Genomic DNA, 27,020 nt, shown 5'->3' with positions numbered 1-27,020 from the left:
TTTTTACAGTGAACTGTCACAAAGACACTTTACTGAGCAGCAAGGCAAGAGACAGCAAAAAGAGCAAACGGCAAACACCACGCCTGAACCCCCAAATAGCAAGTACATGAAGTTAATCAAACCCTGTGCTCTATAGATAGAACAGGCTTCATTCTGCCAACAGACACTCCAGACCCACTCATATGATGGTAAGTATAAGCACTGTGGGTATTTGGGACCTGCACAGTAAAATGTCCAGGTAACTTTTAGGGCTCAAATTAGCGTTAGGGTTAGGGTTATAAAACGGTAAATCATGAGGGTTGAGGCAAGTTTACGGTGTGTTAATGATTTTGAATGAACCACATTTTTTTTTACCTTCAGTAAGGAAATATTAGTCTCGTGTCCCTATAGCCATCATAAACATTTGCCATATATTAAATTTTAAATTTTGTCGAAGTTTTGAGTTTAGTCGAAAATATATAAATATATATCAAATATAACATTGTTCCCGGTGATATGCCACCCACGAAAAAATATATATTTACTTAGTGTATATGCTACAACGCAGTTCATATAGTGAAGTTTACTATGACATTAATCCTAAAAGGTGTCCAGCAGAATCGCATTTTTTGCTTGCATAAACCCTTTTAATGTTTGAAACTGGAACTGGAGATGTATAGCCTACGGTGTTGTTTTTAAAAGTGTTTAAGAAGACAAACACTTTCTTCACAGTCGAGCATGCCTGCTGTTAAAACAGCTAGAAGAAGCTTACATTCGGGATTTTGGAGTATGACGCTGCATTGTCTTGGAAACTGATAACGCTGATCAATCCAAGATAAAGATTTTTTCTTTTGTAGTGTTTTCTGTCTTGTCAACAAGTGTGATATTTTTCATTTTGTAGGACAAATCACCACAAACCCGCACACAAATATGGCATTTCCCTTCCACGATCTTGCATACGTTCTTATGTTGCCGATATAACGCCCACATGCGGATAAACCACAAGTGGCCTTACGATATAGGATACTTAATATCGTAAGCTTAATTAAGAATTTGATCAGCTATAGTTTGTTTAATTTGCACGCACAGAAATCAGTATTTGACCGTTTTATTCTCGCTGTGGTGGTATCCACGACGTAAAGTAAGACAATTGATTTTTATTATTCAAAATAAGTTGAATTAGATGGGGACAAACTTTTAATTTTATTTTTTGCTGTTTTTTGCCTAGCCCTACTGCATGCTTCTTGAACGTTACTGGAACTGGAACTGGAACTGGAGAGAGAGAGAGAGAGAGAGACATCTTTTCAGTACCAGAGTAAACATGATTATTATTATTATCTAAGTTAAAAATGGAATATTCTAATAATCACTGATCATTTTAACAAGTATGTGTAAGATAGAAAATGCGAAGAATTTGTATCAAAGGAAATAGGCCCTATGTTTAATGAAGCCAGCAAACATGTTAAGCCTGAAATTCTTTTCAGACCCTATCTAAGGGTTAAAGTTGATGGGTAAATTGCAGTGTGAACCGCATCACAACTGGAACATCTATCAGATGCTGCGAAATGAGGATTAGCAGTTGTAATGCAGTTCTGAGGTCTGAATGTTTATACGTGAAGTTTGAACTACAGCTAAGCACAATTGTGTTTAGCAAATACTTTATCATAAAGTCTTGTTTATTGCTTGTTGAATTGTGTTTAATTTAACCTTGTTGTATTTTAACCGGTGTTTATTGGATTATTAATCTTAAGAACACGAAATTCCTGCACCCTGGCAGATGTTGATTTTTAAAAATTTATAGTACACATATACCTAGTAATTAGTAGTACATGCATAATTACTTTTAATGGCACTACTATTATTATTATTGTTGTTGTTGTTGTTGTCACTGTTTGCTTTACTTCTACCGTGCAGATTCGTTATTTTAAACCGGGGATATTCGCTGTAATTGTAGGCTACGAACAATTTTCAATATGCCCGACACCCAGCCGTTGTAATAGCACAAAACCTGCGTTTCCAATAGCATAAATTAGTGATATATCCTGCTTAAATAATTCGTGCGTGCATACCGCCGCCTGCTGGGGTACTTTAATAATGGCATGCCTGTCAAACTATAACAGAAAATAAAGTGAATAATTACTCCATCCAGAGGCCCGAAACTGTATTGCATAGTTTGTGCAATTGCAGTCGTAGTTGTTGAAATGAAGTGAACAATTTAGGAGACATTGGGTAGCATTACTTTGGAATACATCTTCTTTAATTTCTGTGAGGCAAGATAGTCTATATTGTTTGTAGTACAGTAACTTGGCGTCATTTTGATATCAATACTTTTAATGGCAGGCATAGATTCTGCTTAAACCTTTTAAACCTGTATAACATCGTTCTTGGGTGCAAAAATGTGGAATTAAACGTCACGTTGCTAGGCTAAGTAGCCTACTGGCTAACCACATAACTGTCAGAATCGGATTCTGTTGCTGCATTTCAACCTCCTGTGGAGTAGATGGCAGCAGTGTGAAGACCATGCGTTATATCGCTAATGCACGGGAACGAAAAAATGAAGAATGCATCGTCCAATCGAAAAAGACAGCACTCTGTTGACCTCTTTGAAACAAAAGCCGCCATTAGAACAGAATAGTATAGTTCAAACTTTATAAATTCAAATGTTGATTTAGTTGTGGCATATTGACGAATTATGACATCGTAAGCTAAATGGAAAGTCAGAATCAAACATTTTCAGATCACTCTCAGTGGCCCATGTTACATCTGAAGCGGAAGAATAACGCAAGCGGTCAATCTACTCCTGAAAACGATGGTAAGACAGGTGACAGCTTTTTATCTTGGCTAACGGTTTATATTAATACTATCTGACTGGCTTTGGCAGTGAGATTGTCCATCAATGGTCAAGTTTAAACTGATATTCAAAATGTTTGTGATCACCTTGGATTTTAGGTTCTTCAGGGAAAAGCTTTTAGCGTGTTTTATTTATTCGTTAATTTTTTCTTGGCAGAGGGCACAGTTCCCTTTGTTTTTTTGCTCATTTGTTGACTTGAGTTAACGTAGCCGTCCAAGCAAGCAGCACATATGTAGTTAGACAGTTTCGCATCCGGGTTAACTAGCTAACTTATCCAAAGTAGTTAGTTGTTTGTTTATGACACGTGCAGGAATAAATATGATTTTGAAGATGATGCCATTAGCCTGTTTACGTTTGGTCCAGCACATCAAGATACCGACTGCTAACAAGTTACTAGCGAAGTGTGTCAGTGTTTTGCAAGTGTTTGATGATTTAGTTCGATGTAAAATACATATTTAAGGTCTTCTGGTTGGTACACTGTAGGGTGGATGGTTGAGTAATTCATGTATGCACAATCCAGTTCACTAGACAATAGTGTCTGTTGTTGCGCCCCACAGTATGTGTGCCGACAGCGTTTGAAAGGAAAATAAAGTAGTTTAATTGACAAATTATGCTTTACATCAAGGAATAGAAACAAAAATTGACTTTAAGCCGGCGTATTCCTATTACGTCTTGAGAGCATGAATAATGAATAATGACCTCGACAACACATTGTTCTAGTTTCCTTTACTGGGAGCAATAACACAGTGTCAGCCAGAGTAACGATTTTCATCTCCCTACCAAATTATGTTAATTTGTTTCATAATGACTTCCTACCATACATTGTACAACCTATTTTTCTTTTCTTTTTTTTACCTCAAAGATGGAAAACGAGTACGAATGCGATACAGCAAAGAGGAAGAAGAAAAACTGATTAAAGAGGTGATAAAAAGATGGGATCAGCTTTATGGCACGAAAAGTCGCTTCCTCCCGTGGGGACGGAAGACCAGCACGTGGAGCGAAATCGCGGCACAGCTGGGGGAGACCTCGAAAGGAGCCAGAGCTGGCGAGGACGTGCGGAAGAAGTGGCTCTATATGAAGCGGGTCTTCTTGGAGAAAGTCGAAGCTCAGAGGTCCTCTCACTCTGACTCTGGACCGCAGCTCACGCCGCTGGAGCAGAAGCTGCTGTCTCTGCTCAGGCAACCCCCCGCGCAGCCCTGCAATGTGCCTGATATCGGTGGTGAGTATTTGAATCTGCACAGTTTACCGTTGGCTTGGTGTAATGTGCTGAGGGAAAATGTCGCATACCGCGCTACTGTCCGTTTTGTTTCTAGTGTGACAGAGCGTAATTGGTAGTATTCACTGGGACACTGGAATGCAATGCATGGCCCAAGTTGACAGTTAACAGTATTGTAAGGATGTTCCAGAGTCATCCTACAGACACATAACCTGTTTAACTCAAGCCCACCAATTTATGTCCATTTTTAATTTAAGTATTCATAACCTGATTAGTCATGCATTTGTTTGAGGATTGTATGAGCAGAACAACTGTGTTATATCACAGGTATTAGAAAACTCTGTGGGTATGTCTTTACTAGCAAATCTATCTTGATATCAGGATTGAAATAATCAGTCCAGATGAACCAGCCCAAATTAAATACCTAAGTATCAATCAGATCAGCTTGGAAATGGCTAAGAAGAGCTACGTATGTATTTAATGGATAACATGCACAGATTGGTAAAATGTTGTGTCTCTCGTAGCCCCCAGAATGGACATGAGCCAGTCAGAGACGGACGTCTTCAGTTCTCCTGGCCGCCATTCCGTGGGATTTTTTTCTGGTTACCCGGGAGATACAGACATCTCCAGTTCCCGTAAGATGGCGAGAAGCTATTCCGGTTTCCCCCTGGCCGCTGATGAGATGTCCTGCGCCGCCCTGCTGGAAAACCAGGTGGGGGACCCTGAGGTTTCCGCCGGCGACAGAAGAGAGGACGACCCGGACGACGAGCGCTCGGGTCAGGCCGCCACGCCCGCGTCCCGGAACCTGGGCCGCCAGCACGCCGACGACGGCGCTCCCGCCATGGCCGCCATCGTCAACAGGCAGCGGCTGTGCGTGTCCCTGCAGGCGGAGGCCGTCAAGGTGCTGAGGCGGCTGGTGGGGGACGTGCACCGCTACGTCGAGCACGTGACCGAGCCCGGCGCGAATCCGAGCGCGCCCGCCTCTGCGTCGCCTGGCAACGACGCTCCCCCCCGCCCCCCGGACTCCCCCGCCTCGGGCGCGGCCTCCGTCCCGGTCCAGCTGGCCCTGCTGCACGACGACGTCCTGCGCGAGCGCTTCCGTTTCGACCGCAGCACCATCGCCTACCTGTGCGCGGTCCTCAAGCCGCACATATCCAACAAGTGGATGCGGGCGGAGGCGACGGTCTGCACCGCCCTGGCGTTCTACGCCACCGGCGCCTTCCGGTCCCCGACGGGGGACTCCTTCGCCGTGGACCAGGCGGTGGCGAGGAGCATCGTGGAGCTCGTGTCGGACGCGCTGGTGGCCGTCTCCGACCGCTTCATTAGGTTCCCCGCCTCCGCCGCGCAGAAGCGGGTGCAGCAGGACTTCCTGGCCTTCGCCGGGTTTCCGGGCGTGGTCGGGGCGCTCGGCTGCACCCACGTGGCCATCAGGCGCCCGGAGGTGAACCCCAACCTCTACGCCAACCGCAGGCAGTTCTACTCCATGAACCTGCAGATCACCGCCACGGCCGACTGCAGGATCAGCAGTGCCGTGGCCCGCTTCCCCGGGTCCTTCAGCTGCTCCCACGTCCTGCAGCACAGCCCGCTGGAGGCCTTCTGCAGCAGGGGCCACCTCGGCCAGGGACACCTCATCGGTAAGGACACACCGGCAAGAGGTCATAAACTATGCTTTCTGACCTATCTGTGTAATGTATCTGACTTGTCGGACATAATGACTCATGCAGTGTACATATGATAAATGCACATTAAATGGTCTTACTGGTTTATTGACATTTTTACCACATTGTTACCCTTTTACAGGAAGTTGCAAGAATGCAACTAAATGACCAGATCGCAGACCTCCAGAATCAGACCTGGGTCTAATACGTATTTGTTTTGGATTCAAATACTTTTCTGTGCTCTCTTGATCTTGCCTGGTGTAATTGAGCCTGCCAGTATGACCAGAAAGCGGGGTTTGCACTTTTTGAGTGTATTTAATTGGTTCCAATACACCAGACAAGATCAGTAAAGCGTAGAAAAGTATTTGAATCCAAAACAAACACGTATTTGACCCAGGTCTGTCCAGAGTACACGTCTTTAAATAATCTCTCTGCTTTTTGTTTCCGTAGCTCACTCCGGCTACCCCCTGAACCAGTGGCTGCTGCCCCCCCTCCCGAACGCGCACACCAAGGCGGACGTGCGCTACAACGAGGCGCTGCGGCGGACCCACGCGGTGGCGGGCAGGACCGTCCGGCTCCTGAAGGCGCGCTTCCCCTGCCTGGACCGCTCCGTGCTGCCCCTGCAGCACTCGCCCAGAAGCAGCGCCCGCATCATCCTGGCGTGCTGCGTGCTGCACAACGTGGCCGTCACGCGCGACGTGAAGCTGCCGGGGCGGGGCTCCGGGGCGCTGGCCGACCTCCCCGCCGCGCTGGAGGACTACAACTGCGAGAGCGACGAGGAGGAGGAGGAGGAGGAGGCGCTGTCCGACAGCGAGGAGATCGTGCAGCTCAGAGTCACGGCGGGCCAGGAGAAACAGGCCCTCACCATCCAGCAGTTTTTCACATGAGCTCGAAAAACATACGCCGATCAGCCACGACGTTAAAACCACCTGCCTAATATTGTGTAGGGCCCCCTCGTGCCGCCAAAAACAGCTCTGACCCGTCGAGGCATGGACTCCACCTCTGAAGGTGTCCTCTTGGATATTTGGATTTCTGTATATATTGGTATCTACTGTATATTTGTATCTGATATTTTGTATCTACTGTAAATTTGTATCTGATTGTGTTACTTTGTTGTCTTTGATGCTGCAACAGTGCAAATTCCCCCCGAGGATCAATAAAGTACACTACAACTACTACTACTACTACATACATTTTTAATGGTTTTTATTACATAAAAAATTTGAAATGGCTTACATTATTGGGAGTTATTACACTATTGGTAGTTATTACATTATTAGGTGCTACAGGGCTATAAAAAGCTAAGATATTGTTTGAGGGTGAATTATTTCCACATGATTTAAAAAACTCGATGGGTCAGAGCTATTTTGGTGGCACGAGGGGGACCTAGACAATATTGGGCAGGTGGCTTTAATGTTGTGGCTGATCGGTGTATTCCATATTTGTACATTTTCATGTGTACAGCTGACCTGTAGGCAACTGAGAGCAGATTGATCTAAAGCACTTAATAAATGTGTTTTTAATGGGACACAGACCTCACAAGACTTTTCCCATTCACTGGGAATAGCTAAAGGAGTGCAAGTCATTGAAATGATAATGCATTTTAAGGAAAGTAAGTCTAACTTAATTGTTAATTACAGGCTACCTTGTAGATAGCCGTGTCATTTTTAGAATATTGCATGTAATGAGCATACTTACAAACATACTCTTATAACAGTATTAAAAGTATTATAATTGAGTAAGACTATGAAAAGCCTATATAATTAGGAACTTGGAGGGGAACTCTCCAAGCCTGTGTCTTCCCCCAACCCCCCATTTCCATGGGTTCTGCCATTAATATTTTATGATTATATGCTTTGCTATGTACATATTTTTACATGTAATATATTTCCATTCACAGTTTTTACCTTTTACAGATTTTTATGTTAGGTTTTTTTTTCTAGATTGTCTAACCTGATACTGCAGAAGTAAATGATAATTTAAACAGTGGTTCCACAAGCTTTAATATATTATCTTAGGTGCCCACCTACGAAAATAGGATTTTTTTGTTTGCAGTTTTCTTCAGAAAACAGAAACTACCTGAAATAGTTTACTGAAACTTTGTATCAAATCCTTGTACAGCTGTCTTATATATGTCTATGTATTACACATCATAACCCCATTGCTCCTACCAAAAATGCCAAGTATATAAAATCTAGTACAGTGGTGCTTTTATCAAAATATCTTTATAGAGTCACATGTATTCTACTGTAAACTGTAAAACAAACTTCTATGGAAATTTGTTTGCATTTTGTGTTTCATAAAAAGAAAAAAGTCATTTTTAGTCAGAGTGCAAATATTTCTTAATGAAAGTAGTATATACTGGTATGATTAAGCAAAACTAGATTTTCAATAAAAACGAATTCCTGCTAATAAATTAAGCACAGCTCATAATTAAGTTACATGTACAAGGAAACCATTAATGTTGCAGGTTTTAAGGTTGATGTAACAAATCAGATACTATATAGGTAGTTTGCTGGGAAGTTCATTTCAGTGACATTTCTAAGTATTAGGCTACATCTGTCTGCCTTATTCTTGAGGTGTTAAATGTATAAATAATCCCGAGCACAGTGACTGGATGTGTTCAGGTCAATGTTATGAGGTAAACCCTCTGTGAAATCATTAGTGCAGCTGCTTAATGGATCATGCACCTGCCTGTAGACAACCTAGTGATATTGTTCAGATTTCCTTCTGTTTACCACTTATGAGAAGTATGATTTGTATGGTTATCAAAAGTTTACTGGCAGGGTTGTAGCGGGGCTATGCGATATACATTTAAATGCAAGGTTTTGGGAAAGTGACACGATGTCTGTTATTTTGGCTCTGTACTCCGGCGCATTGGATTTTAAATAAAACAAGGAACATGAGGTCCAAGTGCTGACTGTCCGCCACTTCAAGGGAGCAAAAGTAATTTGTCAAATGAACATAATCTGAAATAAAGTCATCATATTTAGTACTTGGCTGCACCTGCTGTTTATTTCTGTGGGAGGCACACATTTGGGTGAGAGTGAGGAGTGTTTTTAAGTGCTGTTCCACTGGTCACAGCCAAATGCAACACTGCCTGACCTGCTTCATAAAGTACAGTGCAGTAAATTGAATGCCCCTGTAAGTGTGTATAATTGGCGACATTTCAGTGATTAAGCAGTGACTGTAGGGTTGCAGTTTGTGACCAGTGAAAGCGCAGGATTTGTTAATTCTTAATGCGAGGAGCATCGCTGTGAAATCGGTTTAGCTGCTTCATATGACCGCACATGCTCACTTTGTGCCCGCACTTATTTCTTTCGCTGGCAGCACAGGTGAGAACATCTCATCCCCAATGCTTCTGTTGTTCTAATGAGCTACAATCACATTAGTGGGTTCTGTGTAGGATTTCAGAAATGGCTCCAGCTGTCCATGTGAGCTGAAATTATATATTTGGCAAAGACTTTATACCCTATTTCATATGCAAATCTGCAGTTCTATTTCCCTCATGTGAGGGGGGCGGGGAAGGAAAAAAGTTGCTCCCGATCCCTTTAGACTGATTAACAAAGTGCTTGTAGCTATGAAGCATGCTTCTGCTTCATCTCTTCTGTTTCTGTGGGTGCTTGGCCTGCAATCATTCACAGTAAGCTCTTACTGCACCACTTTCCAAGCGAGCACAGAAAATGATTATCAGACCATAGCAGGCAAATTGTGCCTATAAATCTTACGAAGCACCTATTAGTGCTTAGTGAGATAATGGGCATGAAGGTACAAGGAAATTACTGAATATATTGCAGTTGAGCCTCCTCTGTTCTGAGAGCTACACTGTACACTCCCCTCTGATCAAAGAGGACACTCATATTCATTTGTAACTAAGCCATAGTCCTCTGTCCAAGGAAGTCCATGCTCGGATCTATGGCACTATAAACTACATTTTGATTAGTCTTGATTCCAACATGTTTTTGTACATTCATCTTTAAACAGCAGTGAATGCAAAGATTGAAATGGGCACTGTAAAATAGAACATTTCCACACATTATATTGTCTTGTTGACAGACATTGTTGCCCTCATGTGGCTGTGTTTAGAATTACTCAAGTTCTTTATTCTATGTTAAGAGCAACTGAGCATATACAATGCTGTACATCATATGTTCCATCCACCCAAAGATGTATTTTAGTTATTTGGATTTTTATGACTCTAGTCATTTGTCCCTTTTTATTTGGCCCAAAAATATCAATTTCACTACCATCTAGGTTAGGTTTCTGTGTTTTAAATGCAATTAAAAGTATTGGGACAGTGACAATTTGTTTTGACTAATTGGATTTGAAATAAATCAATGAATATAAAAGAGTATTTGACAGGTACTCAAGTGCCATGGTCAAAGTTCTGAATGACCTTGCTATCTAATCATCTAATCAAATCACAAGCAGAATCCCAAAGCAGATAGTGACCACTCTATCCAATCAAATCACTGAGTTATCTACATGACAGGTGCTTGAGGCTGATTTTTAACAGTCAAAACAAAAACAAAGATATTTTACGCAAGTTTTTCTATTTTCCCTTTTTTTTAAAGCTAGACTACCAACAACTAAATTCATATGAACATAGATATATTCACACACAGTGCCGTCTTGTAAGGTTCTGAAGACAAGACTCGGGGGTGGGAAATTCCCAAGAAACAAATGGAAATTGAAGATGGCTGCAGTACAGGCCTGGCAATGCATCACCATAGAAGGTACCCAGCATCTGGTGATGTCTGTGGGTTGTAGACTTCAGGCAGTGGAGTGCTACCAAGTACTAAATATGATTACTTTATTGTGGATTATGTTAATTTGTCCAATTACTTTTTCTGTTCAGTACAGAGCCAAAACAGAAAAAAAATAAAATTGTGCAACAGTCCAAATAGTTATGGACTACACTGTACATACATAGGAATGACAGGTAAGCCATCCACCAAGTCACAGCTTTGACTGTGAGCAAGAGTTCCATGTCTTGACGCATAGATTTAACCTCAGCCCCTGTTTTGGCATACGTGGACTTCTAAGCCATTTATAGATGCTAGGCCATCAAGGCTTAGGGGCAGTTCTGTCACAGGAAATGGGGGGCCAGAAGTGACCAGTGGCCTTTGCCAATCGCAGTCTTTGGGCCTCAGAGAGAAACATGGACAATTATAGTGCTATGCAGCGTAAGCCTTGAAGTGGGCCATGACCGATAAGTTCAGGGAGTATCTGATAACCGATGCAGAGTATCCAGATCCTCTTAAAAGCTTCTAAATTGTTCATCACATTTAAAAATACATATTCAAGAGAATGAGAGTGAGATGCTCTTGGTTGCAGGGTCTTTCGTGCTGACACAGGGCATAAGCAGTCTCTCCTGCTCATTAATGGAAAAGTCTACCCGGTAAGTGCACTCAGCAGAAATAATCCCGAGCTTTAAAGTAGCACAGTCATTGGAACACTGCCACTGAAGAAACTGGTGAACTCTTCATACCCTTGGTGAAATTTTCTATTAATGTAATGTTGTCATGGCAACAAGCACTAGAGATATACCTCAATAAAGAGTCTTGCAGGGCAGGGCTGAGCAGACTATAAATCAGTGTACACAGTGATATGCTCACTTTCTATGGAGCGACATGCAAGTACACCCTTTTATTCAGCAGATTATTTTTGTTTTATTATTTCTTAATTCTTTGAGAACACATTCTCCTACATGATGACAACCTTGTCAAGATTCATATCATCCACAGTATCTTATCTTTTTTTTTTTTTTTTTTTTTTAAATGTATCATGTAAGTTGTTTGAGCCTGATTGGTCAAGAAGCCTGCTCTGCTTTTCAACCAGGCAATTTTCAAAGGACAATTGAGGACAATACTTTGATAATACTTCAAATCAAATCAATAAAACGAATGGAGCAAACCTCAAAGAATCATAAAGATGAGGAGTTAAAGCTTTTGAAAACACCAAAGAGCCCAAAACCTTGTTGCCCTGTAGAAACACATTTTTACTTTTTCATTTTCTGTGATGACACTGTCCACCTGGATATAAAGGATGAGCAAATGATATTAACTTCAGCTACCCAGGGACCAACTCCAATTATGAGGCCAGTTAGTATACCTAACCTCACATGCATGTCTTTTGGTGTGGAGACCAGTGTACTTGGAGGAAACCCTTGCAAACACATGGAGAACATGCAAGCTGCACGCAGGAAGGATCCGGCTGGCTGGGACTCAAACCCAGAACCCCACCTCCTTGAGAAAGCACTGTACTAACCACTGTACCACCGTGCTGTTCATTTGCTATTAGAATTACCTTCATTACATTAGATTATATTAGAAAAGCAAGCTTTAATATCCATTTCACATGAAGATGTGGCTTGCATTATGAGTTTTCAGCAACCCACGTGCAAACATGGTTGGAAGTTATTTAGACTTGTCTACATCAAGGAAAAATTAGTGCATGCTGATCCTGGCCACTGATGCCTGAGAATGGTCTAAAATGTCTGCTGTAGAACAGTTGAAGTAACCAACCCATGAAATGCTTATTTTGGCCTGGAAATGATCCACTTTGTTCTTACTGTACATTGATTTAATGAATAGGTGTAATGTGTCAGTGCTGAAGTGTCACTGTTTTCCTCCACTAACTAACGGTTTGCTTGGTTCATTTCAATGATTGTTGAACTCACCAAACAGGGCTTCAGAAAAAGGAAAAATGAATGCTTAGAGCACATTCCTTGTAATTCAGTTAAGTAAAAATGCATATTGAACCCAGGCCTATGATTTCAGAATTCACTTAACCTCAAAAGTAAACCATACAGAAACTGAAAGTCCTTAGATAAAGGATAGCGTACACCATGAAAAAGACTTCAGTGCTGTTTTATTACGTGTTTTGAGGCCAGGCCGAGTCAGTTTCCCCCTGTAATCACAGGCCCGTTTCCCATCTGTCACGTGGACCTGAAAGAATAAGAAATGGTCCTCACCTACTGCCGCGAGGAGCAAGAAACCACAATGGGGTGTGCTTTGCCAACACACACAGCTCCGCCAAACACACAAGCCTGTAGTCACAGTAAAACAATCTGCACATATCAGTATGAAAACTTGATTGTGACTCTGAACAAATAGGAGGGCGGTGGAAGCCACTGCATACACTGCAGGCATGCCTGCTGACAATAATACATTCAGATTAATGGATCCGGTGTAGATATGGCTTGAAGCGATGCATGCAGATGAGATTTAATCACTGCAACAACAGGAAAAAAAAAAGGCTGAGTGCGTAGGTAGAACATAAATAACAGAGAGTGCGGTATCTTGGCATACGCTGGCACCATCTTTGTTCTGATCCAGGACCCTGCTGGCCAGGGACCCATCTGAAAGAATCAGGCAGCCAAGCAAAGCCAGGTGTATGTGTTGCACATTTATATTATGATCAGTATGGACCAAAAGCTTTTGGCTACTTGCAGAAGCAAAATGCCCGTGTTCTTTTAAATATCATCCCCATCGTTTGGACAACGGAAATATAAATGTCCCATTTTAAGGACCCGTGATTTAAGAATGGACGTGTAATGTTAGAACCCTTGAAATGAAATGGGGACTGTTTTAATGGGAGTGTGTATAAATCTATCCTTGAGACCTGGCAGAAAAAAGTTTACGCATTTAAAATAAAAAATAAAAAATAATACAAGTGACTTGAATGACACATGTTGCTGTGAATATTTTAAAAATATTTTATTTTTCTATTATACCTTTTGAACTGATTAAACATTATTTTCCAGTTCCACAATAGTGTCTCTACATGATGCCTAAATGTTTTTTGCATCTAGCATGGTAGGTATGCATTCATGGCATACTGAACATGAATTGTTGTGGGTCCATTCCAAAGTGTCCATAAAGAAATGTTCGTTCTTAACAGATCCCAATGATTGCCAACTCTTCGTTTTTAAACTCATGGGCTCACTCTTCAGAAGTTTTCCCTTTTAAGATAAGAAATGTATGTATGACACCAATACCTTTTTTTATAAACAAATAATTTCTTGATGTAGGAAGCAAAAATGGTTCAGAATCAATCATTTCTTCTCATTATTGATTCTGATCATTTATCATTTTCAGTCATTTCAAATATTATCCATTAGACTATCATCATTTCCAGATCTTATGCAAATAAAGTACCCAACTCCTGCAATTTAAAACTCCTGGAGGCAGGAAACAATGTGTGTGTGTGCGTGTATAATCAGTCAATCATTAATTATTATGATTAGGAATTTAAATATTAAAATAACCAATGACGTAACAACATGCATAAGTTCTTTGAGGTGGCAGGCTCAAGTATTTATCCAAATAATCAGACTGACGACGTTTAATGACAGAATTTATTAAAACAAACATCTAAACTAAAATTATTAAAGGGTAAACAAAGGAGGATATGAAAGGTGACTAGTGTTCCGTGTGTGTGTTCAGTCATGTGCGTTCACCAGCACACGTGGTGCAGGAGGACAAAAGCTCCTCTGCTCTGCAGCGAAATATAAACCAGCCTTTTGCATGCTAAATCAGGGGAATGGCCTGTACAAAAGGCTACTGAAGTTAGCTACATCTAGCTAATCTCAGTGTACCTATACATTCTAAATATATGAGAACATGTATGGACTGAGTATATACAGTATTTGTGTAGGAGAAAAAGGCTGCACATATCTGGGTTAAAAGAAAGGTGGATTGTAATATAATGCTAGTAACGTTAGCTATGCGGGCTAGGCAGCTGTAGCTAACTGACAAATGATAATATTTATGGCATTTATTGAATAGAAAGTAAAATACATTCAACACCAGGAAACAGACCATCAGTCATGGACTAACTAGTGTCAACTATCAAGTACAAAGGATACCATCTAATGAAAACCAGTAGACATTAATGTGATGGAACCATCAAATTTTAATGGAGAAATTATCCCTAATGGTAACCTGTAGGACTATTAATACTACTAACTATCAGGAAACATTACACAGTTTGGAACCACACATGCCCATTAGGAACCATTAAGATCTCAGATCAGTTAGGAACCATTAAGACCATTTGAACCAATAACCATTGGGACCACATTTTAGGAACATAGCACACACTATATTTTCAGCCAGATGGTATGTCCCAGAAATTTCATTGTGTGTAATCATAGACAAGGGATATAGGTTGTTTGTATTTAAAAATGATTAATCTATCTCTAATAATATTTTCAGAATTGAGCCAAATATCATTTTTTAACGCCAGACTTATGACTGCAATCACAAATTCTGGAACAAAATGCTCTTGTGCGATGGGTACCATGTGCAGCACACACTCTCAACATAGGTGGGGCTAGCCTACTTGTCAACCGTTGCCCAGAGACAAACCTGTTTTTTTCCATTTTTAACACTGCCTGTCACCAAAGCTGGAGGAGAACAAGATGGTAAATGGTAAATGGACTGCATTTATATAGCGCTTTTATCCAAAGCGCTTTACAATTGATGCCTCTCATTCGCCAGAGCAGTTAGGGATTAGGGGTTAGGTGTCTTGCTCAAGGACACTTCGACACGCCCAGGGCGGGGTTTGAACCGGCAACCTCCGACTGCCAGACAATCGGTCTTACCTCCTGAGCTATGTAGCCCCGTAAGATAGCCATATTCAAGAACAAACTGAGGTCAAGTATGGACCAGACAAGACTTAATTCGACTAATGCCAATAGAGGCCCAATACAAAGTCAGCTGCCTTAGAAGGCAGCATTTTCACTATTTTCACAATTTTTCACATTTGTCCTTTGTAGGCATGTCCCAAAACTAAGTCATCAAAAATGTATCCTTCGAATGTGCCTTATTTTGATTAAATTTGAAGGCAACGTCTGCATTTTTCAGCTGGAAGGCTATCCCACAGGTCTTAGCGATTTCCTCAGACTTCTCACTTCCGTTAAAATTAATGGCGGCTCAAACCAGCGAAGCGGTGGAAATGTGTATATACAGTGTACTCGATAATCCGTTGTCACATCTAAAAGTACATTTTAATGATTTAATACACTGGAATAAGGTATTTAATGTTTTTAAACCTCAGTTTCCCCTGAACTAGCCAATAACTTGTTAGTAATCACATTACTTCCCTCGCGTTAACTTGGCTTACATACAGCGAGCAACTGAAATCATGTCAATCTGGTTAAATCCAGAAAAAGTAGCTGAACAGTAGTTTGCATAGTTAGCTATACATAAAACTCATTTTAGTTTTGCCTTAAATAGAGTATCAGAACAATTGTGGCTACAACCACAGAATCCGTATTTATTTGCGTTGAGTCTGTCTGTTGCGAAGTTAAAGCCGTAGCTGTAACGGTAAATACTGATCTCGTATTGGTTTTGTGAACTCTCTATGATGTCGTTCTGCCTTCAAAGTGCGAATTTATTTTGTTTCCCCCCAGATTTGTTGTCTTGAGATTCCTTTACCATTAAGACGCTACCTTCAGAGGGAGCTGCCTTCTAAGGATGCAGGCAGTGAGGCAGCTGCCTTCGTATTGGGACACAGCCAGAGTGACTTGCTGTGTCGGTTAGATTTCAGTGTCATTATCAGTGAATTCTCAACTCTGGATACTATAAGACCAACCTAGCTTCCTTTCCTTGCGTCCTCCGATGGGTGGAGCTTGGAGCAAGGAAAGGAAGCAAGCGTGTAAAAAATATGCGATTGGAATGAGCCCACATTGACAACGTGTTGTTTCTGATGTCAATGTCATGTATTTTTGACCTGTTTGCCCTTCCATACTAGGAAAGGACGCAAGGAAAGGAAGCAAGCGGGTAAAAAAAAATATGTGGTTGGAATGCACCTCCTGTTGTTTTCCCAGGGTATTTGGGCAAAATATTTCCCCCAGGGGCCCAGGCACCTGTTTAAAGTTCCGGGAGTAGTCTATTGTAACAGAGGAGGGAATGTTGAGTGTTGCTGCTCTTTAGTGGAGTATGTACTGCTGTGTATTATTCAATTAACTACAAATAATCCTATATTTATGTAAACATTTATAACTTTGTATTATATTTATTTTTGGTGTTTAGGTAAATATCTATTTTATTAACTATTTGTTGTATGTCTGTATTTATGCTGCTAACAGCTTAAATGGAAATGTGATGTAAAAGGAGGCTAAATTGTGGCTTTATTTGTGATTTACGATAGCTGGGATAGTGATATTCCATTAGTTTCCTTTCGCGTGAATCATCTATGTAGCATAATGAACACTGTTAAAAAACACTTGTTTATGAATGCTTATAAAGTAGTAATGACGTGATGATTAGTCTTACGTATGTATTATGTATTATAGTGTAAATACAGTGCAGTAAAGTGTCATAGTGTCTGTTTAGAAAAACACATATTTTCAGGCTGTTTCAATACCCATTATTTAGTATTATTAATGAATGGAAAGCTTGCATAAGCAGTTGTGTGTGCCATACATGTTTCATGGTTCAGCAGGGTGATTGTAGCCAGTATTGTACTGTACTACTGCCTTGTGTTCCATGGCTCCCCTAGTGGGTCATATATTGTACTGCACTTCCACAGTAAATTGCCAAGTGTAGCATAAACTTCTATTGTACTTCCACAGGGCACTGACCAGTATGCAGATATCAGTGTCCTAGGCCAAGTAGAATGAGCCAAGACGGTTTATGGCAGTCTTATGCCAAGATTCATCTAAGTAATGCAATAATAAAACTGGTTTCTCTTTCCCTGAAAAGTTGCCTTCTAATGTACACAATATGTTATATGACTAAGAAGAAACAATGTGTAATCAAATACATCTGCATCCAGCAGGGGAAAAACAGAAGGAAAATGATAAACCTTTGTCAATATTTATTTTTTAGAAAGGCAGAAAGAGCAGAAGGTGAGAGGACCCAGGCCCTGCTCTGAGAAGTATGAAACTGCTGAACTGGCGTCTGCATTCTACTCACTATTACATTTTCAAAAAGAAAAAAAAAAAAATAGTTGATTATGAAAACGTAGCATTCCCCCTGCTCTCCTTTTTGACTGATCAGCTGATGAAGAGACTAGCTGCACGCTGCTCTGCCGGGTTGTTAATTTTATCCCCTCTAACAGTGATTGCTGATAGCCGGCCTACTGATTTCAGACAGGTAAATATCCTTCTTTATTGTCTTCTACAGGATTCGGCAGGGCTACAGCATGGGCACGGAGTGTGTAGGTGTGCAACAGATCAAACGCTTCTTCCTCAGCCGCAGCAGTCTCGTACTTGTGAAGACGGTGATGAAATGAAAGAGTGCAAAAAAAAAATGCATGCAGCAAGCTTTTATATTACACATCACGCTTTTACGCTCTGGAATTAATCTGAAATAGCTGCAGCTCTCTGAGGAGATGCCCGCTGCATTGTAAACCGCTGGCATTCGATTAGTAACAGATTTTTTTTGTTGTTGCTGTTCTCATCATTGCTGTACTCACGCATCTCCTGTATTTCTGGCTGGTCTGTGATTTTTCTGCATTCCCATGGATTGTGGTGCAGATTTTTGCTGTTGATTATTAGGCCTGGTTTCATAGGATCCCCGAGAGGATGTGCGTTTTTCGTTCGCTCGCTTGCTCGATCCGAACATTTGACTGCTCAGTCTCTGCTTCTAAGACCTTATCCCTGAGTCTTTTTTTTTTTTTTTTTCTTTGCTCTGTAGCTGTTTTGACGGAACTGGACGCATTTCCCTCAGAAGGGATGTATTTGTATGTCAGTATCTTTAATCCTAATTGCCTCTGTGTGTATCTGCATTGGAAATGCACTCGGAGCATTAGCTGGGGTACAGGGAAAGATGAAAAAATGAGCGAGTGAGGTAATTGCATCTGCTGATGGGGGATGGGAAAGACAAGCCGTGCCTCATACATGTGTGAACAAAAACAATGAGGTGGAGAACCAGGGTGCTATTATTGTAGCAGGCTGCATTTAATACAGATTACACATATCAGATATAATATACCGGATATATCAGAAACTGTCATAGAACGTGTGTCAGATTTGCTCCCGAAATGTATGTCTCATCTATTGATTCTTAATTAAGGGGAATGAAAACTGTGTGTGCATGCGTGTTTGTGTGCGTGTGTGTGTGTGTACATGTGCACGTTTTTCTGTACATACGTGTGATTGAGTTTAGCAGTGGTATGTCTTTGAGAAAAGGCAACATTTCTTTTTTGCTGAGGTTTACGGTGTGATGTTGGACTTTTCTGTTTTCGATGTGCATGATATTTTCTATTAAAGAAAAAGGAATGTGAAAATATGCATTTTTGATTTTGTGCGAATAGTGCCTTTTATGATATGCACAAACCTGCAACTGTGAAAATTGTTGTATGAGCAAGTATGCACATCGTCTCTGCGGATACATTTTGTACAATTTGCAATATGTTTGAGAGGTATATTTAAACTGCATTTCACATGGATGTCATAATTTGTGCCCCATCAACTCATGAGCCTGCCTGTCAGACACAAGTGACAAGTATCATGGCAAAATGTCAAAAGTATCTGTGGCTTTATTTGTTTATAATGTAGCTACAATTTTATTTCCAGTCTTCGCTCGAATATGGTGCCATACGTCCATATTACATCAGGGAAAAGCCATATAACGTGAAAAATAAAATAATAATCAAATAATTTTATAATATTAGCTAGGCAGCAGTATGGATCAATCTTCATTTATCTTGGCCCAGAGTGGTATAAATCACTTGGCTATATTTTGATGAATATGTCAATATATAATTTATGCAGATAATTATAATTATTCAGGATTTTACAGAAAGCTGTAGTTAGAAATTCATCGATCAAATGTTATCTAGCCATTGGTTAGTTGTAGTAATAACTACGGAGACACTGGTAGTGTAAATACACATACGCAAAACATATACTCCCTATATGTTTCGCATATGAATTTGTCAAAATACAATTCGTAATTATCTATATGTAAACCAAAGTATTGATATTAAAAGTTACCCATGTTACAACTAAATATTCACTAAACTAACAAAGCATTTTTCAAAAACAATTCTACTCAAGTATTCTTACATTTTCCCAAGAAACCTGGCCCTATGTTTCTTCCTCAAGCACAATAGGAATAATTAATAATAGGTCAGAGAGTAGAGAAGTTAATGTTTGTTGGCACTGAGAGACCATGGCGATTGAAATGGTTTCTGGTAGGAAACTCTCTAAAGTTCTATATACATATGGGATATACCCCATTATGGGTTATGTGATGTCACTTAAAAAATAGGAAGAAACAACAGAATTTATATAGGAGTGCGTTCCAGAAATAAAATACATCATTAAAGTTTGGAAAATATGATGGTGACCACAGGCCATTCAATTCATCTAGACTTTTTACCTACAGACTGAAGAGTAGCCACCTCTCAACCCCGGATTTAATACTCTGAGTGTATCTGCATGACCTTGCAAACTGTTCCATGCATTGTCAATTCCGCTTAAAAAAATACATCCTGCTACCTGTGAGAATATTCCTTAAATTAATTTGCACTTATGGCCGCCCTATCTGTAAATCATAAGTTTGTCTCCACCATATGACCTGCAGGGAATTAAATTTGTATTTCAATGGTAATCCTTCAGGGGTTCCCATAGGCACTCCAACAGCACAATCAAGTGACTAATTGTAAAATTGAGTTTCTAATTGAGACATTTTTAAAACAAATTAGTTGATTTTAATACAGGCGGATTCAGGAAAGAAAGTGAGCATGGATGCCAGTTAAAATGCTATGAAAAGCATGTCTTTGACCCAGTGGTCTTCACCCCTGGTCACGGAGAGCCACAGCGTCAGCTTGAGTAGCAGTCATTGATCAGTTAAGGGATTTGATTTTCAGTTACCTCGGGTCACCTGGTTTTTTGGGCCTGAATCAGTCGCTGATCTTAAGGAAAAAACCGAAAACCAGCAGATTCTGTGGCTCTTCAGGACCAGGATTGAGTATCACATCAGTAAAAATAATATATAAAGCAGGGGGTCTGATCTTATTCAAAAAGGGCTGGTGAGAGTGCAGGTTTGTTTTAGTTTACAAGCATTTGGCAGACGCTCTTATCCAGAGCGACTTACATTGTATCCAATTATACAGCTGGATATACTGGAGCAATGCAGGTTAAGTACCTTGCTCAAGGGGACAACAGCAATGTCCTACCCGGGAATCGAACCTGTGACCTTTAGGTTACAAGACCACCTCCTTAACCATTATACTACACTGCCGCCCGTTTTAACCCCAACACTAAGACTCCTGAGTCTACTTAAAGTCTTGATTGGAAACAACTGATTAGTTAATCAGTTGAATCATGCATTAATTGTTATTTAACTTCTTTGTGCAAGTTAAATGCTATAACCACTCTCATTTTAGACTGGCAACAGGGTTTAAAAATGTAGCTTTTGAAAATATATCTTGAAATTTTGTTCACATCAGTAAGTCCTACACTGTAAAGTAAAAAAAAACACTTTAATTGCTTAAAGCTCTTCAAGGCTCCAGAAATGATTTGTCTAGTATATGTCCTCTATTCAGGAATTTCAGTTTTGCTTACCATTCTAAAACCCATTACCAACCCATTACCATTGCTTACCATTCTAAAACCCTTTTCACAAGGTTCCAAATGACCTATTAACAGGGTACAAGGGAAAATAACCTGGAGGAGATGGAAGAGGAAATCCATGCAAAGAAACGCAGAGGGAGGCGACGTGTCCTCAAGGATCCTGGCAAGGAAGACGGAGAGAAAGTAAAAAAGAGGCGTGGTCGACCCCCAGCAGAAAAGCTTTCCCCAAACCCACCAAAGCTCACCAAGCAGATGAATGCCATCGTGGACACCGTCATCAGCTACAAGGATGGGTACGAGGGACTGCAAACCCCCAAGTCTTTAATAAATAGAATTTTTATACGGATATAAAGAATGTTGAAAACATGGTTCCCTTCTCCCCACACACTGTATACAGAAAAAGACAGAAAGGTGAATTGAATTAATTTGTATCAGTAATGGATTCCAGTAGGTGCCCAGAACAAAGGACAGAAGCCAAAGTAAAGGAGAAAAATGAATCTGACAATAAAGACGTCACTGGGTACTGATGTAATTGGATAGTTTAAAGCATATGTCATAGTGTTTTGGAGTCCACTTAATTTCAATACATAACATCAGCTCATTGTTCTTGTTCAATGTCATTAACCTGTATAAATAGCTTCAGTGTTCTCAGGGCATGCCATAAATTTTGGAATTGTATACTTTTCTATATTCCCATTCATTACGTATATTTAAAAAATGGTATAATTGGCTGTAAATTCATATGCTGTATCTCTCAGTCATTCACTTCTGTTTTATAGTATGGTTCTAGACTGGGAATTGGATTATTGTACTGGGTTATTTTTGATAGATTAGGGATGAGGTTAGAGAGAGCACGTGTTCAGGATGAATTGTATCAAAGCACTGGATTACTCATCGATTGATGTACTGATGAAGTGGAAAACACTTTTCCTTAGGATGAGTTGCATCATGGCACTGGATTATTTATTAATTGATACATTGCTTAGGTAGAGAGCTCTTTCCATTAGGTTGAGTTGCTTGTTTGGAAAAAAGCCAGGGTTTTGGGGGAAAAACAATAAGTGTCTGGTTTCTCTGATTCACATTCACAATTTGAATGAATTGTTATTATGCACTGTTTCTGTATAACAGCAGTGAGTCTGCATTCGACAGCTGCATTTCCAATTTACGCCGTATCACTGGTGTCGTCAGGGAAGGAAGGTTTCCATATTGTGCAGAGTGCCAAAGATTTTAAAAGTCCGCCGTTCAATTTTATTGAAGGGTTTTCTTCCAGAAGGATTATTGTTCAAGACATCTAATTCATAAAGGATTACCTTTAATTTTCTTTCAAGAGCAGAGTCATCATAATTAAGAATAAATTGATGAATTTTAAACGGGTGCCCTAGTGCAACCCATTCAGTAGATGAGTATGAAAATGTTTAGGCTGTTTGGCAATACCATGTCAGACAGCGTCTATGCCTATTTTTTATAAGGTATACTTAACTTTGCCTTGTTGCCATGGCAACACTTCAAGTCACAGCATGCTTCAGAGAACCCAAGCTGTAAAAAGGAAGTATTAATTTTCCATGTCATCTTTCCACTATGGTAGGACAATATGGATGCATTTCTTTTCTATTTAGTTGCTGTCTATTTAGGAAACCGTATGGGTTTTATTTTCAAATAGAAAGATAATAAAATAATTGATAATAATAATAAATGAATAAAAGATGAGACAATTTTACAGATTTTTAAAAGAAACAAAGCTTTTGAAATTTCCATTTAACAAAACATGATACAAGAAAAAAAATATATACACAAACAATTTTCACTTGCTGCATTGCCACACTGAAAGATATTATTATCATTAGCTCATATTGCCAACCACAGAAGATTAACCTTACCTTGGAAGATATGCAGAAAATAACATCACAGTACATCTTTTAATACATCTTTGAAAAAAGCTATTTATTCTAACAGTGTTCTGTTAAAATCAAATGAGGTTCAAGATGTCAGTTTTGGTGTTAGTCAGTAATGTGTTGCATAGAATTGTAGAGATGCTCCTTGTTTGATTGCATTCTCACATTCTGCTATTCTGTTGGGCCCTATAGACAGCAGAGTGCACACAAGCCACATCTCGTTTCTCAGGCTTGCAGTGTGTTTGATTTCAGGTCTGGCCGACAGCTTAGCAAAGCTTTCATCCAACTGCAGTCCAGGAAGGAACTTCCAGAGTACTATGAGTTGATCAGGAAGCCTGTGGACTTCAAGAAGATTAAGGTGGGCTCAATTAAATATATTTGTTGTGCATTTGAGTATTATTGGTAGTTACAGTACTAGTGGTCGTGATGTGGTAGTGGTAGTGGTGGTAGATGCTGTGGGAAAGGTGATCTTTATTTGGACTGATTACCATTGAATATGGAAGACATTTTTATGCAAAAAAAGTTGTCTGTTACTGTCCAAAGCTCCATTTATATTATTCAGTCAGTTCTCAGGTTTGTGTTTTACATGTTGGAAATATCATTGTACTCATAGTAAATGATTGTATTTAAACCAAACCTAATCTCTTTCTGAGCCTAGCTGTATTTTTGCCATCAGGAACGTGTTCGTAACCACAAGTACAGGAGTGTAGAGGATCTGGAGAAGGACGTTCTGCTCCTGTGTCACAATGCTCAGACCTTCCATCTGGAGGGATCCCAGGTGTGTCTGTGGTGTCTCTCCAGGGCTCACTTGTAGCTTAAACTGCAGGCATCTACTTGACAAAATCAGAAATAAGCAGCATAAATATTGTAAAACAGTCAAGGTGGACTATGTCTTATGAATGAGAATCTGCTGGCAATTACTTTGAATACTCAAATCTTATCATTTTCATAGCTTTGGAAAACATTTCCACGCGTGTGTTAATTAATGATTCGTTGAACTGAGCGTGTTATACTGATAACAGACTCGATTTGGAAATGATAGATTGAGTTGCTGCTGTTCTTGTGTGGTCCCCTGCAGATCTATGAAGACTCCATTGTGCTCCAGTCAGTGTTCGAGAGCGCTCGGCAGAAGATTGCTGAAAAGGAACAGAGGGAAGAGGAGAGTGCTGGTGACACTGATGAAATTGAGTCAGAATCAGAGTGTAAGATTCTTCTCAAAATCCTCCCAAAATGAAACTCCCTGTAATAAAAAATGCTTCATTGTGAAAGTTTCAGTATCTAGTGAGAACATGTGTGCTTATGTGCATTTTTTGGCTGGACCGCGACAGCGGGGCCAGCCCTACAAACGCAAATGTCTGTGACTGACTGAGTGTCTGAGTGATGAAGTTACACCATTGGTCAGCTGAGTTATGAAGTTACACCACTGGTTGGCCAGAGAGGTCCATCATTATACTAGGTTTTGACCTGGTCTTGTTTCTCCAAATACATGGACAGTTTCATATTCAGGTATCAACTCATTAACATTAAGATTTTTTTACATTTTTTACAGCAAAAGCTAAAGTCAAGCTTGGCAAAATGGATGAGTCCTGGAATGATGTGGAAAAGAAAAGTCCGAGCCGGGGCATAGCCAAGCCCACTCTTAGTGAGGATGACAGTGATGAAGACCGTGACAGTCATGTAGGTTCAGGTTCTGAAATAATATTTTTTATCATTTATAGTATTGTTCATAATATTAATCAGAACTGTTTGAAAACAAATACGCAAAGAAGCTTGTTTCATCTCTCTCACTCACTCACTCTCTTTCACTCTCTTTGTCCCTCTGTCTCTGGCAGGTCCAGTGTAAAATGTAAGTTTGTTTTAGTTGTGTACATTTTCAAAAGCAATTTAAAACTATGCAATACTTTATCTGAGATCTTCAGCCAATCATGGCACATGCTGATATGTTGATCATGTGTTCTGCAGAGATAGTCCTCTATTTTGGAGCGTGAGCTCATCCGATGGTCAAGAACACGGCTAATGAAACTTCAGCATGGCTCTTCTGTTTGTGTACGTTGTGTGAAATCACCAGCCAATGCTGTCCTCAGTAAGAGATGCCGCCTAACAGTTTTTTTTTTCTTTCTTCACAGCCCGAGAGTACGGGGAGTTAAGAAGAGAGCGGAGGATCACAGCTGATGCACACCCTTTTAAAATATTGTGTTAAATCCACTGTATTGATTCTTTCTTTAAGAAGGTTTGCTTTCAAGCCCCGTCCCACACTAGCTTTATCACCAGTAACGTACAGCAGATTCATGGTAGACACAGCTCGGTCTGAACACCCAACCATCCTGCCACCCTGGGAGCTAAATTGAGAACCCCTTTTCATGCAAAAGTCTGTGCACCTTGTCCTATTCTCCCCAAGCTGCTGCCTCCAAAATTGTTTAAAGCAAGTGGCTGTTGAGTAGTGGAATGTCAACAGAGTGTTCAGAATGGAACTACTGACAGGTTGTAGCAGAAATCAGATATCATGGGAGTGTGTCTCAAAATTTGATGGGGAAAAAGCTGCCTGTTTTTGTCTATTCTTCGGTATCTAGCTTTGTAGCTATATGTGTTACTTCATTAAAATCTTTTTTCTTTGTTATTTGGAGTGGAAATGAAATGTTACACAAAATACACAGCCTGTACAAAAGCATTCTACAGTGGGGGTTAAGAGAAGTTTTCCTAGGCTTAGAAGCCTCAGGTTCTAAGAGGCAGTAACATTCTAGAATTCCCTTGTGTCAGCAGCAATTTCACTTGCATAAATAGAACAGACACTGGGTCATGGATGCAGTGTCTGGTACAAAGAGACAAACCTTTACCAAGCTGCAAATGCCATGTCTGAGGGAAGAGTTAAACGATATGCTCTGTAAATATTATCTGGGGTGACATAGCTCAGGAGGTAAGAGCGGTTGTCTGGCAGTCGGAGGGTTGTCGGTTCGATCCCCCACCCTGGGCGTGTCGAAGTGTCCCTGAGCAAGACACCTACCCCCCAATTGCCCCCAACGAGCTGATTGGTACCTTGCATGGCAGCCTTTCACCGTTGGTGTGTGAGTGAATGGGTGAATGAGAGGCATCAACTGTAAAGCGCTTTGGTTAAAAGTGCTATATAAATGCAGTCCATTTACCGTTTAATGCAAGTGAAAATGGACTGATAAAAAAAAAGTTTTTTTAAAAAATGTATTAAAATTGAGACCACAGAAAAGTATATCTAACTCAAAGTTAAAAAAACAAAACAAAAACAAAAAAACACTAGAATGGCATGATAAAATATGGTACGACATAATGGACAATCATATCCAAAACAAATGTCAATGCACATTTCATTTTCTAATCCTTTCTATTTCTTGTAACTCATTTATTCAGTGGCAAAGTAATTTTCTTTGGAAATTTTAATAATATGAATCTTATTTAGTGCAATGGCAACATCTATTATTTTAGCATCTTTTTTTATACACAGACTTCTCTCATTTGGCCCAGTAACCTCAGATTAATTTCTAAACCAAAAATCTCTTGTTTGATTTCAGTAGAGCAAACGCTGTTAACTTTTACTCTGTGTAATAAATCAAGGTCTAGCACCCATGGGTCATAATTCTAGGTAGATGAATGAATTTCTCACTAGTGGTTTTAACATAATATATGAATTGTCAACCAAAACAATGAGCAGCTTCTCCAGGAAAGAGGTGGTCCCAATCAAGTTTTTCTTGAACATGTCCTATTGACTAAAATAGCATTAAGTGGTTATATTCTTGTGTCTAGAAACTCCTGACCATCTTACTTGACAGGCATGTGGCAGGCGGTTCAACCCAGATAATTAAGGCTCATCATTGCAGATATTTATTTGATACAATACAGCATAGGTTCTACTAATTACACC

General features: G+C 40.1%; 2 protein-coding genes across 2 annotated transcripts; both read left to right on the top strand.

Annotated features, from left to right (window-relative positions):
* The first annotated feature begins 1,731 nt into the window (after nt 1-1,731).
* LOC135239516 (uncharacterized) lies at nt 1,732-8,699 on the top strand. Its single transcript, XM_064308213.1, has 4 exons — nt 1,732-2,791; nt 3,693-4,049; nt 4,571-5,680; nt 6,155-8,699. The coding sequence occupies exons 1-4, from the start codon at nt 2,689-2,691 to the stop codon at nt 6,589-6,591; spliced, it is 2,007 nt and encodes a 668-aa protein (XP_064164283.1). The 5' UTR covers nt 1,732-2,688; the 3' UTR covers nt 6,592-8,699.
* An 8,979-nt stretch (nt 8,700-17,678) lies between these two features.
* On the top strand, nt 17,679-25,303 carry LOC135239877 (probable global transcription activator SNF2L2). The gene is made up of 8 exons (XM_064308864.1): nt 17,679-17,811; nt 21,315-21,532; nt 23,384-23,489; nt 23,808-23,909; nt 24,210-24,333; nt 24,681-24,808; nt 24,964-24,977; nt 25,258-25,303. Exons 1-8 carry the CDS (start codon nt 17,719-17,721, stop codon nt 25,301-25,303), a joined length of 831 nt encoding a protein of 276 aa, XP_064164934.1. The 5' UTR covers nt 17,679-17,718.
* Nucleotides 25,304-27,020: the final 1,717 nt, after the last annotated feature.

Source organism: Anguilla rostrata, chromosome 14 (assembly GCF_018555375.3).
Source record: "Anguilla rostrata isolate EN2019 chromosome 14, ASM1855537v3, whole genome shotgun sequence".
NCBI classification, from domain to species: Eukaryota; Metazoa; Chordata; class Actinopteri; order Anguilliformes; family Anguillidae; genus Anguilla; species Anguilla rostrata.
The sequence above is the reverse complement of the archived record's forward strand: the minus strand, read 5'-3'. Positions and strand labels throughout refer to the sequence as shown.